Below are 16419 nucleotides of genomic sequence, written 5' to 3' on the forward strand. Positions count from 1 at the left end.
AAAACCTTTGTTCGACCTGAAATGACTCATTTAATCATCCAAAACGTTATGGAACACGTTTATTAACTGAAAAATGTTGCATAGTATGCCTTTAACACTTTAAGGGTTGAAATTGAAAAGCCCCTCTTTTATGTGTTTAATTATTAAATAACACATAAGACTAAAACATAAAAGCATGGGGCATACTGAAATAAATACATAATTGCAGAATATAAGGCTTCAAATCCTGAAATCATCAGTTGTGTCTGCTGCTGCTTTTACTCTGTTTTCTGGGTTTGTGTTTCTTATTATCATTAATATGAGGAGCTATCTGCTCTGCTATCTGATGACAGCTGACCACCTTCTTCTGCTTTGTCTCCAAAAAGACTGAATTTATTTGGAGAAACCTGTGATTCGCCACTGCTGTTTGTGTTGTCAGCCACAGTAGAAGTAGTCTGTTGTCCTTTTTACCTCATATAAGAGCACAATGAAGTAAAAAACAAATAGCAGTGTGGAAGTATTTTTTGATTTGAGCTCATAACTGTTTTTCTGTGACATTTCTTTCCACCAGTATATATATACACACATACATATATACATACACACACATATATATATATATATATATATATGAATTTGTGAGAAGAGAAGGTCAAAAGCACTTTAATATATTCTGGTATTGCTTTGTTTTTTTAGACATTTCCCAACACTGGGCTATAATCTTTAATTACTGCATACAATAATGCATCATACAGCGTTAAAACAGACTGCAGCTCCAACTGCACTTAGAAGTCAACCCACTGCAGCATTTTCAACAACGAGCAGGATCACTTCCTACTCGTCTGTGAGCTTCTGGAAAATTTCTTGTCACAACATGTCACATGTGTGAGTGATTTTGTCACAGGACTTCACTGGTGTGCTTATGAAATATTCATCTAGCGGCATTTGAAGGTGAACTTAGTGGAGGACACTGGAGCTCAGAGGAGGAATCCAGAAAGCAGCAGCAGGTCCATCAATCCTATTTGTGGAAAACTTGGGAAAGGTCTAATTTCTTTATATTTCTCTCCACGGAACCTAGTCTGTAAACATTCATGCAACATTTCTGCAGACTTTTCCAAGAGGCTTTTAAAGCTCCCAGCTTTGACATCTTTTTTTACTGACGTTCATTCTGTGTCCGGTCCTTATGTTTGTTTAAGGCAGTAAGCATTGGTCCATATATCATTTAGGTATTAAAGTCTTTTAAAACCAACAGATGTGCAGAAGATACACCTATTAAAAAGAAAACTGTTCAATCTTGGTTTTTTTTACTATTTCTTCCCAACAGGCTACAAAAAGGTTAATAACACATATGATTTCTTAAAAATACTGTATATTTAAAGGTATTGTGGAGGATTTCTGTGAATCTTTTTTTTAAAGACCCACCCTCTCCACAAAAAAATGCACATGCACAACCCTGTACCCGCTCCTGAGAGGGAACGCCTATTTAACGCCTGCCAGAGCATGCACAAGCCCATTTCTCCTCGTGCTCGCTCTCTTTAAGAGTTGCTGTTCTCATAGCTCATATAAGCTTACTGTGCCTGAACGTCCTCCCTAACCCCTAAATCCCTCACTCACTATATAGAGCTGGGAATATATAGTGGACTTTACAGCAAACTTAGTTAACTTACCGTTCTGACAGATCATCACTACTTTTTGCTCCACGTTGGTCACATAACTCCTCCACCACTATGTAGTGCCTGCGCCAGCTATTTTATTAGTCCAGCGTTTATGCAGGGGTGAGTAACACTAATCTAACGGTTTTTAATGCTCTTAGAAATAATTTATAATGCCATCAACAAGTACCCATGACCCCAAAAAAAAAAAAAAATCTATCTATCTCTCTATATATAGTCATGGGTACTTTTGTTCCAGCCACTTTTGTTGAAATGTACATCTTCCTATGCCCTCTCTTTCTCTCCGCCTCAAGCATCTTTTCCGAACATAGGGCTTTACAATTAACCAGATGCAGTTCCGCAAAAATATATTGCGATATAATATATCTGATGAAATTGTTTTTATAAACGCATACCTTTTATTTTAAATAAAGCATTTTGAATGCCACCATAATCACATTTGTTAAATTTTATTCCCACTTAAGGCCTTAATTTAAAAAAAAAATTAAATGAAATTTAATTACTTTTAGGGATTTTTAATGACCCGCGGAAACCCTGTAGTCACCGCTGTCGGGTAGCGACAGAGGGCCGCTGTGACAGCAAATCCCAAAGTGCTTGGCGAGGAGAGCTCGCATTCCAGGATGTATCTGCCTCTTCCGAGGCCTTTCTTTTCTTCTCATAGACACTTTCTGTTACTACCCTGGGCCATTTTCAAAGAATCGCAGTGAGAAAGGTGAGCTTCAATGACTGAAACCGTAGCTCAGAAAAGAAAAAGATAGCTAACAGGGACACGTAGGACGGCTTTACGTAAACATATCAACAGAATGACTGACAGTTTGGACGGCCACTTATTTAGATGATCCACCCAGAAATAAAAGATGATCCTCTATACCCTTAACCCCTGCAAGGTGAGTCCAAAAGAGCTGAAACCTTGACGTACAAGATTACCAAGATAACGCATGCGGCAGTCTGTTAATTAAGAGGTTTCAGCTGTTATATATGTATATGTGGACACACTGCATATACTGTATATACCCCGTGCACCTTCTTCTTTTTGACTATTGAGCCGGAGTAACGAGTAAATTTCTCCACTGTGAGATCAATGAAGTGAATCAATCAATCAACACACAGTGGACGACCATTTAATGAATAATTATTTAATTTCACAGGGTTTTTTTTCTTTAAATTGTTAGAAAACTAACTTGAAGGAGAAACTTGAATAAGAAGCCTTTTCATAACTGTATATTTAAAAAGAATAAAATAAAAAAAATCACCCCATGGTGACATTTTCATCCGTTTCCTCCTCAAAATGAGGAGCTAGTGACGACAGAAGTAACGACAGGAATGCAAAACTCAGCAGGCATGCACTGGTGTGTCGCTGCTGCTGCAGGTAGGTCAGGGCAGCGTCTCAGGGTCAGGTTGATAGCTCAATATCAAAGGAAGATATAAAGGTTAGTACGCACGACCCATATATAGAGGCCTTAGTCCTTGACGCGGCCGACCCGGTTCGAATCCGAACTATGGTCCTCTGCCGCATGTCTCTCATACCCCCTTTCCTGTCAGCCTACTGTCAGAAAAACGAGTCACTAGTGCCGTAAAAACAAAAAAAAAACATTAAAAAAAAGCAAAGAGACAAAAAGAAAGATAGACGATAGCCTAGCACAGAAAAACGCCCCCCACTCTACACTCATGGGAAATCAGTGACTCAGAGAAACAAAAAGAAAAGAAGAATGAGACTGCATACATCTACAGCAGAAAAAACGAAGTTGCAACTAGGGGTGCAACGATTTATCGTACGGCCAATCGATCGGCCCTGATCTACCCCCGTAAAGGTCTGACACCCACCCATAGTTGATGCCATAAAGCAGTTATTATAGTTTTTATTATTTCACAGATAAAACAAAAACAAATATTAATGTTTTTTTCAGTGAAATATGACTGAACTGTCTTGTGATCTAAACTACTGCCAGTGACATTTATAAAAAGGAAATCTCTGTTGGTCAAAATCGGAATCGGCAGGTCAAGAAAAAAAAAAAAATCAGGAATCAGTAATCAGTCATATAAGGGTATCCTGGAAGACAAAAGGAAACGGCTTGGATCAAAGTGTTTTAATCTGTTGGAATCACCCAGTCAGACTGAAAATCCGATTAAAAATTTTATGCCAGCCTTAAAAATTGTGGTTTATAAATTCCAGATAGTGTTCCTTAAATCTGACTGTATGTGCTGTCAGCAAAGAAAAATAAACAGTCTAGATATTCAAAGAAAGAATTCAAAGAAAACGAACTGGAGAACACTGCAGCCAAATGTTTGTGCACAAAGCATTGCCTGAAAAAAAGTGGATGAATATAAATGAACCCCTTAAATTTTTATTGTTAAATAAACAAAACTATGCATCATTTATTCCCTTTGATCTCCCAGTTATGAAGCTCATTGTTTTGACTGATTACAATCCCCCGAAAAATAGAGGTATTTGTTGTAACTTGACAAAGTTTAAGTTGTATAAATAGTGAAACTTCAGCTTATATCATTACAGGTTGATCAAAGGGATTGATCTGCAGCAGATAAAAATAGAATCGTTTAACTACCATGAAGGCTTCAATGTAGCGAAAATCCTTGTGTTTTAAAGCTCTCCTCCAAACAACAGAAGTGAGGAAATTTACCACTACAGATAACAATGAGGAACTCTTTGCTCACTGAACTACAGCAAATGGAAGATTTATTGTTCATGCAGCATGGGGTTTTCTATATAAGATACTTAACAAAAATGTAATAAGCTGCGTTTTATTCAATTGTTATAAATTATTTGCAGCTCTGAACAACTTTCACTCAGCCAGACATGGAGCAAAATGGCTATCCGGATTTTAAAGGGCTGGTTAACCTCCCACAGCAGTGTGTTGCAGTGAGCTTGTCCCAGATATTTTTGATTTATGCCCAATATTGAAGCGTGGTCTGCGGTATGTTATTACCGACACAATGCAAAGGGGAGAATCAGGAACTGTGGGACTAGATACGGCCGAGGCGGTGAGGAAGTGGGGGCAAGTTTGTACGACAATGGAGGGACATGAGGGCCAAAAAGAGCGGGGATCCAGGTGGAAAAAGGGTCCCAGCGTTCTCGCGCACCTCGCTCTTCTAGCTGGTCCATCTTCCCAGGTTTGTCACAATGGCGGTCATACAAACAAAACAAGCCGGTAAGGTAGCAAACAGTAAATACGCATAATGTAGAGAACGGATGTAGATTTGACCAATCAGAGGCCTCCTGTCTGCGGTCACCTACAATGTTGGAGAGGTGCAGCAGGGTTTCTGTGGCAGGGGCACATTTGCGTTCACTGCGACACACTCAGACCACCTGGTTTCTGAGTATAAACCAGCCTTAAACGTTGAAGACCCCTGATCTAGCAGCACAGAGATCAGGGATCTGCCCATAGCTGACAAACTAACAGAGAGCTGTAGAATAGTGTCATCCACCTCCCACTGCCACAGCTCACATTCAATTTTTCACAGTTATCCCCTGAAAATCCTCCAGCAGAGCCAATAACAGTAATAAAATGCTTAAATACTAAGGTAATTTCTCCACCTTATCCAGAAATACCACCATGACTCTGTAATATCTGGGAGCAGGCAACCCTCGGCGTAGAATAGGTGAAGCATTCCCATCACAGCAGGCTGATAGAATGTTATATGGAGAATAAAGAAAAAAAAAACATCTCCTTAAGCTGGGAGCTATTTTTGGGGATCCCCCTGGAAAAGCATTTGCTGATTTAGTGACTAACAGCTTATCACCGACGAGGCCGGAGCGAACAGCCCTGGGCTCCACAGATAAGCAACACTGGTGGGGATTCAGAAACATTTTCACCATGAACCAGCTTTAGGCTTAAAGAAAGCAGAAAGTAAAATATCTGTATTCCTTTTAAAGTGTAAATAAATGTGTTCTCAGTTTATCAAACCAAATAAATTATCTTAATTAAACACCAATCCAAGTCTGAAATAATTAAAAACACAACTAAGCAAAAATAGGTGTCAATAGTAATGAAAAAATATCAGTGTTTCATTTACTCTGAGACGCTGAAGGCATTTCCACACGCTGTAATATTTCCATGCAAGAGATTGAAAGACAAAAAGCACAGGCTAAATATTAGATTTATATTGTGACTTTTAATTCAGGAGGGATCAGTGGAAGCTTGGCGTATGAGTGACTCGTGTTCAATGAAGTAACAGAGGAGAGTCGCACTGCGCTGTGACTGCAGAAACAGGCGGCAGCTGCTGCATCCAAGTCCCTATTGTCCCATTTATGCTACCCCTCTGAAACTGATCTGTGCCGAGTTCTTACGGCGGCTTTACACATCACGCTAGCACGGTTCCTCACCTCCTAGTGACAATCTACGGTACTACTGCCCTCTAGAGGGAGAGCATGGCGGCGGCACCCGTAACATTCAGGAAGTGTGGCGATATTTGTGATATTTCGTTGTTTGCAGAGAGTCAGGTGAAGAAGGCAGCCTTTGATGAATTTACTTGACAGAGTCGGCTTTTTGGAAGTGCATAGGACAAACGACAGTCTAATCAGGGCTTACAGATGCAAGAAACGACAGGAGTTGATGTTCATCAAACTGCTAAGCAGAATCATCACTGGACATTGTGTGGCACGGTAGGGAAGCTAGTTTTTAATGAATGTCTGAAATTCCATGATTACGGAGTCTGACTGTAAGGAGATGACGCAGTCTGCTCAACCGCTCTTTGTTATCTCAGAATCGAGCCTCAACTGAACCGTGCCGAGACATACTGATGAACTAGTACCAGTTTAGCGCAATTAGGTTGTGTCTCATTAACACTCCAACCGTTATCCGGCTTACCATACTCGGACCGATCTCGGCACGGTTTCAAAAGGGAACTGTCAATGGGGATTATGTGTTGGAGGAGGGAGTGGCTCATTCACCAAGTGTCTGATGTAGACTGTAAATTCAGAACAATCAGTACTATGATGTGTTGTCACCAAAGTCTTCATCAAGACAGGAAAATGTCACTAAGTTTGTCACTAGTTGCTTTTTTGAAAAGCAGTCGCTAAAGACTCTAAAAAGGCCCTAAATATAGGTGCTAAGTCAGCAACAATGCAGAGGCAGCCTTGCTGTTTGTTTTTATATGCCGACGGCAGCCATGAGACGTCAGGAGGCCAAATATAACTCTAGCTCCACAATGCAATCATAGAAGGTAGGAAGACTTTTTACATGTGTTGACCAAAACATTTAAAATGGGTTTTGTTAAAAATAGGGAAATTCTCTTTACACGCACTTTAAATAAACTAGGGCTGCAACTAATGATTATTTTGTAAATCCATTAATCTGTCGATTTTTTCCCCCGATTAACCAATTAATAATCGGATAGAAAAAGGTTCCTTAAAAAAGAATTTTTATGAAATTAATCCAAGTGAAAATAAATCTTTTCCACTTGAGCAGTGCTGGATAGAGCATACTGACAAATGAAAAGGATTTTTATCTGAAATGCAAAATGTTTACACAATTTTTTGTACAATTTTGATATAATTAATGCTCTAAGTGGGTTGTTCCATCAGCCAAAGGCACATCTTAGAGTCTACACTCCAGCTAACGATTAATCGGTTACTAAATTAGTTGATTATTTCAATAATTAATCACAATTAATCCGATTGTGTCAGCCCTAAAATTAACCTAAATGTGATCAAAGTTGTGATTTTCCAGGTTGCATCTTGTGAGCCATAAATAAGACTTCAACAAATGTATAAATGTAGGAGGAAAGAAAGAAAAAAAAAGATCCTCATTATAGGACAGGAAACCTTGTTGATCCCTGAAAAAAAATGAGTTCCCTTCTAATTCTCTCATTTTCCATGTCTTCCACTAAAGCCACTGTGTCCTTCGCAAACTACTACACACAAGTGCCGTGTCACCCAGCCCTAATTAAATGTCTGAGAGCGATTAGGATTCAGTGTGGCTTCACCATCTGTGTCGCATTTCTCACTTCCTCCAAACTAAGTGTACCCACAGATCAAAGGGACCATGCAATGTTTTCCTGTAATGTGAAGCATGCAAGTTTCAGATCCAGCAAGCTTTATGAATCAGACCTTCTCTGCTGTGGAAAAACATCACCACAGCATGATGTTGCCACACCAATACTTTACAATATAAACTGTTTACTGCACACATCAAAACAAGCCCTTATTCCTTTTTCTATTACAAGAAAAAATATTAGATATTGTGGAAGTAATGGGGAAATTAGCTTTCAATTAGCTACAGATAAAAGCTACCCATAGAAAAGCTATCATCTACTACTCACACAGTCAAGAAATGGAAGGAGGGGTTATTTTATGACCTCTAAGACACAAACAGGGGGGCCATCTTCATTTTGTCTCCTGTCACAGATCAAATCGGTGCGACCCTTACAATACCAGATCTTAAAAAGCAGCAAATAGAGCAAATTATATATTCATAACGATCTCTCTTGCCAAGCTTTGTTAATTAGTGCCATTCAGTAAGGATCAGTGAAATACTCACTCCTCCCTCGGACCCGGCCAGCGCCAGTCCCCTCTCAGCCAGCCTGCGAGTCAGAAGCAGAAACATTAAAGCACTGGTGCAGCTGCATGGGAAGAAGGAAAATACATTTACAAGCCAGGGGCCAAAGGATCTGAGAGAGGCTTGGCGCTCACCTCCTGAGGGCCTGAGCCTCCTCACTCGTCACCACGCCGTCTGTGACAGCTCGGCCACACTTCTGAGGGGTGCAACCTGAGGCGGGAAAACACGAGGGACCCTCTTACAACAAAGCAGCTTTTATAGTGAAATATCTTCTGATCCTCCAAAACTCAAAGAAACTGTGAACAAAACAACTTCATAAAAATAAAAATAAAAAAGCCACAAAATGTTGCAATTTTCTGGCAGACCTTTTTGATTTAAGTCCAAACCTGGTTTTCTTTAAAAGCTGCAGAACTTTAAGATCCTGGTTCAAGAACTGAAACGTAGTCTGTTCATAACTAAAAAAAATTCAAACACCAATCAGTTGTTTGCTGAAACAAAGCATGGATCAAATGTTTCAAGTCTTTCAGCAACTTCATGTTTGGTCTCTAGTGCCACCTAGTGGATGAAAAGGTACATCACTAGAGACCAAATCAGGACTTCTAATTCTGTTTTGCTTATTTTCTCAAACGGTCATGTGAAAATTCTCCTTTTATGCAAATATAGTAAACTTTACACACTGATGAAAGAAATGAGGTTAATTAACTGAAATCAGGCTGTGAATTTACTGGTTACTAATATGGAGAAACACAGGAATATTAAAGAGTTCAAATTTTTCTAAATCTTTTCAGTAAGATGGCAGGAAAGGTGGCGAAAGACACGAGTCTTCTGTTACCAGGCGATGAACTCCCTGCCATTACTGACCCAACACTTCATAAACAAACCACTGAGAAAGGGATGGATGATTATTCTAAATGAATATAATATCAAATATGATTAGACCATTTTTGTTCCCCCTTAACTTTTATTATTAAAAATAAAGACTTTCAAACGCTAACTGTAGCGGCACTCCAGCTCCTTCAGTTTCTTCTGTGCTGCCTGGAAAAACAGTCTAGCAACAAGTATTGAAACAACAAGATACTATTCTTCAACTTGTGATGTTTAATAAAAGAAAACAAAAATAAAAGAAAATCCACATTATCATTAGGGGTGTGGGAAATAATCGTTTTGGCGATATATCGTGATATTTGGCTGCCCAATATAATATCGATTTTCACTTCTTAGTATCGATTTAAAAAAAATAAAAATAAAAAATGGTTACATAAAACATTGATGGGAAAATGGGCTACCTCTGCACCACCACTCTGGCGTGCAGCACCAAATCTGTATTTGAGGCAGTCNTTAGAGTCTACACTCCAGCTAACGATTAATCGGTTACTAAATTAGTTGATTATTTCAATAATTAATCACAATTAATCCGATTGTGTCAGCCCTAAAATTAACCTAAATGTGATCAAAGTTGTGATTTTCCAGGTTGCATCTTGTGAGCCATAAATAAGACTTCAACAAATGTATAAATGTAGGAGGAAAGAAAGAAAAAAAAAGATCCTCATTATAGGACAGGAAACTTTGTTGATCCCTGAAAAAAAATGAGTTCCCTTCTAATTCTCTCATTTTCCATGTCTTCCACTAAAGCCACTGTGTCCTTCGCAAACTACTACACACAAGTGCCGTGTCACCCAGCCCTAATTAAATGTCTGAGAGCGATTAGGATTCAGTGTGGCTTCACCATCTGTGTCGCATTTCTCACTTCCTCCAAACTAAGTGAACCCACAGATCAAAGGGACCATGCAATGTTTTCCTGTAATGTGAAGCATGCAAGTTTCAGATCCAGCAAGCTTTATGAATCAGACCTTCTCTGCTGTGGAAAAACATCACCACAGCATGATGTTGCCACACCAATACTTTACAATATAAACTGTTTACTGCACACATCAAAACAAGCCCTTATTCCTTTTTCTATTACAAGAAAAAATATTAGATATTGTGGAAGTAATGGGGAAATTAGCTTTCAATTAGCTACAGATAAAAGCTACCCATAGAAAAGCTATCATCTACTACTCACACAGTCAAGAAATGGAAGGAGGGGTTATTTTATGACCTCTAAGACACAAACAGGGGGGCCATCTTCATTTTGTCTCCTGTCACAGATCAAATCGGTGCGACCCTTACAATACCAGATCTTAAAAAGCAGCATGAAAATAGAGCAAATTATATATTCATAACGATCTCTCTTGCCAAGCTTTGTTAATTAGTGCCATTCAGTAAGGATCAGTGAAATACTCACTCCTCCCTCGGACCCGGCCAGCGCCAGTCCCCTCTCAGCCAGCCTGCGAGTCAGAAGCAGAAACATTAAAGCACTGGTGCAGCTGCATGGGAAGAAGGAAAATACATTTACAAGCCAGGGGCCAAAGGATCTGAGAGAGGCTTGGCGCTCACCTCCTGAGGGCCTGAGCCTCCTCACTCGTCACCACGCCGTCTGTGACAGCTCGGCCACACTTCTGAGGGGTGCAACCTGAGGCGGGAAAACACGAGGGACCCTCTTACAACAAAGCAGCTTTTATAGTGAAATATCTTCTGATCCTCCAAAACCCAAAGAAACTGTGAACAAAACAACTTCATAAAAATAAAAATAAAAAAGCCACAAAATGTTGCAATTTTCTGGCAGACCTTTTTGATTTAAGTCCAAACCTGGTTTTCTTTAAAAGCTGCAGAACTTTAAGATCCTGGTTCAAGAACTGAAACGTAGTCTGTTCATAACTAAAAAAAATTCAAACACCAATCAGTTGTTTGCTGAAACAAAGCATGGATCAAATGTTTCAAGTCTTTCAGCAACTTCATGTTTGGTCTCTAGTGCCACCTAGTGGATGAAAAGGTACATCACTAGAGACCAAATCAGGACTTCTAATTCTGTTTTGCTTATTTTCTCAAACGGTCATGTGAAAATTCTCCTTTTATGCAAATAAAGTAAACTTTCGACATTGATGAAAGAAATTAGGTTAACTAACTGAAATCAGGCTGTGAATTTACTGGTTACTAATATGGAGAAACACAGGATTATTAAAGAGTTCAAGTTTTTCTAAATCTTTTCAGTAAGATGGCAGGAAAGGTGGCGAAAGACACGAGTCTTCTGTTACCAGGCGATGAACTCCCTGCCATTACTGACCCAACACTTCATAAACAAACCACTGAGAAAGGGATGGATAATCATTCAAAATCAATATAATATAAAATATGATTAGACCATTTTTGTTGCCCCTTAACTTTTATTATTAAAAAATAAAGACTTTCCAACACTAGCTGTAGCGGCACTCCAGCTCCTTCAGTTTCTTCTGTGCCGCCTGGAAAAACGCGAGCAAGACCAGATAATATTCTTCAACTTGTGATGTTTAATAAAAGAAAACAAAAATAAAAGAACATCCACATTCTCATAATATAAACTCAGTCAAAAACTGTGTAGCTTTCAGCATATCCGTTTTCCCCTCAGTTATTTAGTACGAGCAACCAAAAAAAGAAAAATACATGTATAAAATTACGACATGCAGGAAGCCCAAAAACATGCATTTCAAATTGCATTTCTATATTCTATGCTTTTAATATTAGAGTTTTTAAACTTAAACTATATTCTTAACAACAAAAATTTATCAATGTTGTATTTTAACCTTTTTACAATTATAAATGAATTTGTCTCAAATTGGCTCTTACACTAGCTCTGATTTTAATCATACGCTCTGGGAGGTAGCCTTAATTTAAAGGGTAACGAAACTCGCTGTAAAACAATCAGGTTTCACAACAATCTATTAAATGTAAAAATAATGTTTGAATCTAATGGTATTAACTACTGAGCTGGTTTAAAAGTTAAAATGAGACGTCTAAGAACAGAAACTGATGAACTGATGTCAGATTAAACTATGGCAGCCCAAGGAATCTGCATTTGTCTGCCACTAATCACAACATATTTTTATATTAACGAGAATAAGACGTTTTTATTAAGAATAAAAGCTTTAAAATTTAGGGACATTGTTAAATGTAAAACTTTACAATTTATTTATAACTTAAAGAAGCGACCTGGGATTGGTTTAAAGGTAGTGACATGTTGTTTTTTAAAGCGTAAAGGATGAGCAGCGTTGTTGGGTTGAACACAGAAAAAACATAGATACGGAAATAAAAGATTGTTCAAAACTTATTGAACATAAAAAAATTTTGAAGAAAAGAAATCTAAAATCCTATCCTTGAAAGGAAGCTCATCACTGTTGATCAAAAACCAGCAGAGGACAGCGTACAGGAGGGCGGAGGCTCCCAGGGAGGCGGCTCACTCCAAAGGACCTCAGCCTCCTCAGGAGGAGGCGGCCCTTTTTGAACAGGGTATTGATGTTAGCAGTCAGTCAGCTCATTCATACTAAAATGTTTTAAAGATGAATGAAATAAACTTCTTCTTCTGTCCTTTCAGACATTGTGAAAAATGTTGATTAGTTTAGTTTATTTCAATAAGATCTCTGAAGAATAAACTGAGCTGAACAGAAGTTGATCTTAACTTTGCTCCCCTTTACCGTGAAGTTGTTTGGTCCATTTTGTTGCCTTCAGCTGCTATAGCCATTAAATAAACACTCTCATGAAAGTATTTTGGTGGATCCAAAAAAAGGAAACATGCAAATTGAATTGGACGAAGGGGTCTAATTTGCATGTTTTTAAAACAAAAACAAGACTTTGTTGGGCTACTGTATAAAACCTCAAACTCAATGCTAATCTTGACATTTTTAATTGAAAATTCAAAATGTCTTGGATGGGAAACGAAATGTCTTCAAACTTGGAAACAAAGTCCAGTGGATTTTCTTTTTTTACTTTCTTTTTTTGGAATGACTTTGACCTGGATGACTGAGAATCTTCATCAATATATTGCTGAATATTGGTTATAGCTAGACTATAACGAAAAATCTATTAGATTTACTTAAGGTATACATTTTGTGGTTCTTGTAAACATAAATCTATTAAAAAAAGAAAATCTAACCTCACTATAATGACCTTCCCCTCTCGTTCGCTTTATAGAGTTCATAGAGTCGAAGTGAAATGATTCTGAGAAGAATCAATCCAGTAAAACACATGAAAGAGGACAGGGGTAAATGAGAACAGAGCTCAATTCATTTAAGTTTAGTTAAAAAAATAATTGTCTGTTGATCCTAAACGGAAATATAATGCTGCAACTCATGTTTTTTTTTTTGTTTTGTTTTTTTACAAGTTGTTTTTTTCTGTTTATAAATGTAAATGAATCACAATTTCAACCAGTGAGTCTTTATGGACCACCATATCAAACCCACGGCCCCATGGGTCGCTCTGTCAGCTAAAGGCATGTTTTAGAGTCTCTACACTCCAGTTAACAATTAATCAGTTACTAAATTAGCTGATGATCATTTCGATAATCAATTAATCAGGATTAATCTGATTGTTTCAGCCCTAACTTTAATGGTGACATTCAGAGCCAATAGTGCCAACTAATACAATACAGATGGTAGGTTTTTAACAATTTCCGACTAATCTTACAAAAAGTGTATAAATTTATGATTGTAACATCATTACTTTGCATTTAGAAGGAAGGTTGCCCTTTTTTCACATCAGGAACTGAGTTTATTGTGCTGCTGACAGCCAAAGGAAGAGAGAACACGATTGAAGGATTTAGTAATAAGACGAAAGGAGACAAGTCTGGTAAGGAATTTAAAGATGACATAAAAATTCAAAACCTGCCAACAGAAAATTGTCTAAAAATTGAAACCTTTACCAAACCACTGCTAACACACTCAGGTCAGAGTGTCAAAGCATTTTCTCAATGCAAACAAACTGAAAGAAGCTTAAAAAATAAATAAAAAAAACCCTTAAATATAAATAATAATATAAATTTAAGACATTTTGGTAGCTTCTTTCAAAGGTTAATGTGAAATACAATGTCTGTACCAGTTCAATAAGACAGAAGCAAACCTTTGCTAAGTAAGAAAAATAAAGCAGGGATCTAAATTTGCAGAGAAAAAACTGATTTCTGGAAGATTGCTCTTCAAACGGAGAAGTCTGAGCTGAATTATTTAAACGTCCCATCAGAGGACATGTTTGGCTTCCTTGATAAATTACCTCATAGAACCAGACATAAAAGTTGGATAAATCGTGATCTTCCACCTTCCATATGATCTTCCAGGGTAGATTCAGGATCTACCAGGTTTCAGGAAATTGAGAGCCTATCTGAAGCCAAACTGGACGTTTCCAATGATCCAGAACCAGGCAGTCAATCCATTAAGGACTGGTTGAGAATTAGGAAATGGAAGTTCAGGTCTTAGCCAAAGCCTAGATCTAGGTGTCACAGAATGCTGTGAGGTGACCTGAAACAGGCTGTTCAGCAGAACGTGTCCTCATGAACTGAAACAGGTCATTTTGGGTTCAGTGTAAATACAATCGCCTTAAACACCATCAGCCTGATCCACAAACAGGGCCTAAACAGAGAAACAGGAGCCTCCGAGGAGGTGGGAGTGTATATAAACTAGTACATACTTTCATTATTGTGTTTTTCAAGTATTTACTGTTCCTTATTACTAATTCTGTTTAAAGTCCTTGCTGTATTGCAGCTCACCCGATGTTAAAAGAAAAATGTCTCCCAAAAGAAACAAAACAATAACTTATCCTAGCTCATCTAAAGAAAGTAATAATCCAGCATAGCGGTACTAGAAGTTGTTCTAGGCTAGACTTTTTTATTTTTGTAAATATCTTTGGTTTCCCAGAGATAAAATGTGTAAATGAACTAAAACATTCATTCTAACTCAACATTATGCTGTGAAAGGTGACCCTGACCAATGTTTGCACAGACAAGCACCTCACCTGGATAGCGTTTGTAGTTCTCGTAGTCCTCAGAGCACTGGACGTCGTAGACGACGGGCTGAGGGGAGATTGTTTCCCTGCTGCTGACCAGAGTCTCTGTGATGTCACTATCCAAGGCAGCCAAGTAAAGCCACACAGCAACGGCACATAAACCCAAAGTAACCAGAAGCAGGAGCAGGATCCCCTGAGAGCCCCGCCATGAGGAGCCCTGTCTCAGAGCGTTTCCTCTAAACAGGACAGAAAAAAAGAAAAGTTGGGATCAGACATTAAAGTAAAAAAACAGTTCATAATGCATTTCAGTACAAAAAAAAAATACATGGCATGGGTGCTGTGATACAATACGTCTCACGATGATATCACTATATATGGTGATATTTTACCCAGCTATCAAAATGAAAATTAATTGCTGTTTATGTTCGTAAGAATCCATGTTGTTTTGGGTTTGAGTCAGTTCACGTGTCACTACCCGATCCGTCACAGAAGCCCGATGAACTTTTAGCTGCTGGAACCTAAAAGTTCATGCAAAGACCTACACTCTCTGATGGTATAGTCAAAGTCTGGGGGATTGCTTTCTCTCAGCTGTCTGCTGTGATTCACAGCCCTTATGAGGCTTTAATCACTGATGTCTTCAGACATGTGAAGCCTCCCCAAGGGGCACAGGTTGGCTTTGAACCGCATCATTTGAGCTGGATTGTATTCAGGGGGATCGGAGTAAAGGGGGACAAACACAAAAAGACTTTTTGTGTTTGTCCCCCCAGGGGTGGAGCTTAATAGGGGGCCATATTTCATATGTTAAGTTTCTTGACAACAAAAACACTGTGGTTAATTATGCACATCAATATACTAACATTAAAGATGATAAATAAGGAAATCATGCTCATTTCAAAACTAGATTTTACTAGCTTTTTGCTACCCCCCAGTGTACATTAGTTATTCCCTGGCCACCATTATTAAATTTTGCTAGCTACGCCTCTGATTTGCCAAACAAAAGGCATGTAAATCTGTGGCTTTCAGGCTACAGTAAGTGAAAGCACTACTTGTCAAACTTGGAAGTTTGTTATAAAACCTTTTTTTTATTTTGCTTATTATTAAAAATGAAGGCCATCAGGCTGACGTGGGAAACTTCTTTTATCGTCCAAAACTGGAGTTTTTGCTCCATTCCACTTCTCCAGGCCCCTTTCATTTGGACGTTAGTTCAGTTTAATCAACTTACCTTTTAATTTTCCTCTCTATCTCTGCTGCATTGGGGCCCTTTGGGTTCCTCAGTCGTATCAGAGCCATTTCGCCTCAGAGCTAGCATCCACTGCCAGCTGCTCGTTGACACGCAGCACACACCCCGCCAACAGCTCGTAACGCAGTCAGGAGCTCCACACTTCCGGTTACCATCCTGTCAGCGCACG

At 38.6% G+C, this 16419-nt stretch overlaps 1 protein-coding gene across 4 annotated transcripts in view; it reads right to left on the reverse strand.

The window, feature by feature from the left end:
- ogfod3 (2-oxoglutarate and iron-dependent oxygenase domain containing 3) overlaps positions 1–16378 on the reverse strand; it is a 55116-nt gene extending 38738 nt beyond the window's left edge. For 2 of the 4 annotated variants that reach the window (XM_015395398.1, XM_015395380.1), the window contains exons 1-4: positions 16233–16378; positions 15020–15246; positions 10604–10679; positions 8150–8192 (exon numbers count right to left, since the gene is read on the reverse strand). In XM_015395398.1, the coding sequence (XP_015250884.1) occupies positions 8150–8192; positions 10604–10679; positions 15020–15246; positions 16233–16300 (414 nt within the window). In that variant the 5' untranslated portion in view covers positions 16301–16378. Of the gene's footprint in view, positions 1–8149; positions 8193–10451; positions 10495–10603; positions 10680–15019; positions 15247–16232 lie in introns of all 4 variants that reach the window. The other 2 variants (XM_015395388.1, XM_015395371.1) reach the window with 1 other exon arrangement.
- Positions 16379–16419: the final 41 nt, after the last annotated feature.

The sequence above is a fragment of the Cyprinodon variegatus genome, unplaced genomic scaffold, assembly GCF_000732505.1.
Source record: "Cyprinodon variegatus isolate N-32 unplaced genomic scaffold, C_variegatus-1.0 Scaffold26, whole genome shotgun sequence".
Lineage (NCBI taxonomy): Eukaryota > Metazoa > Chordata > Actinopteri > Cyprinodontiformes > Cyprinodontidae > Cyprinodon > Cyprinodon variegatus.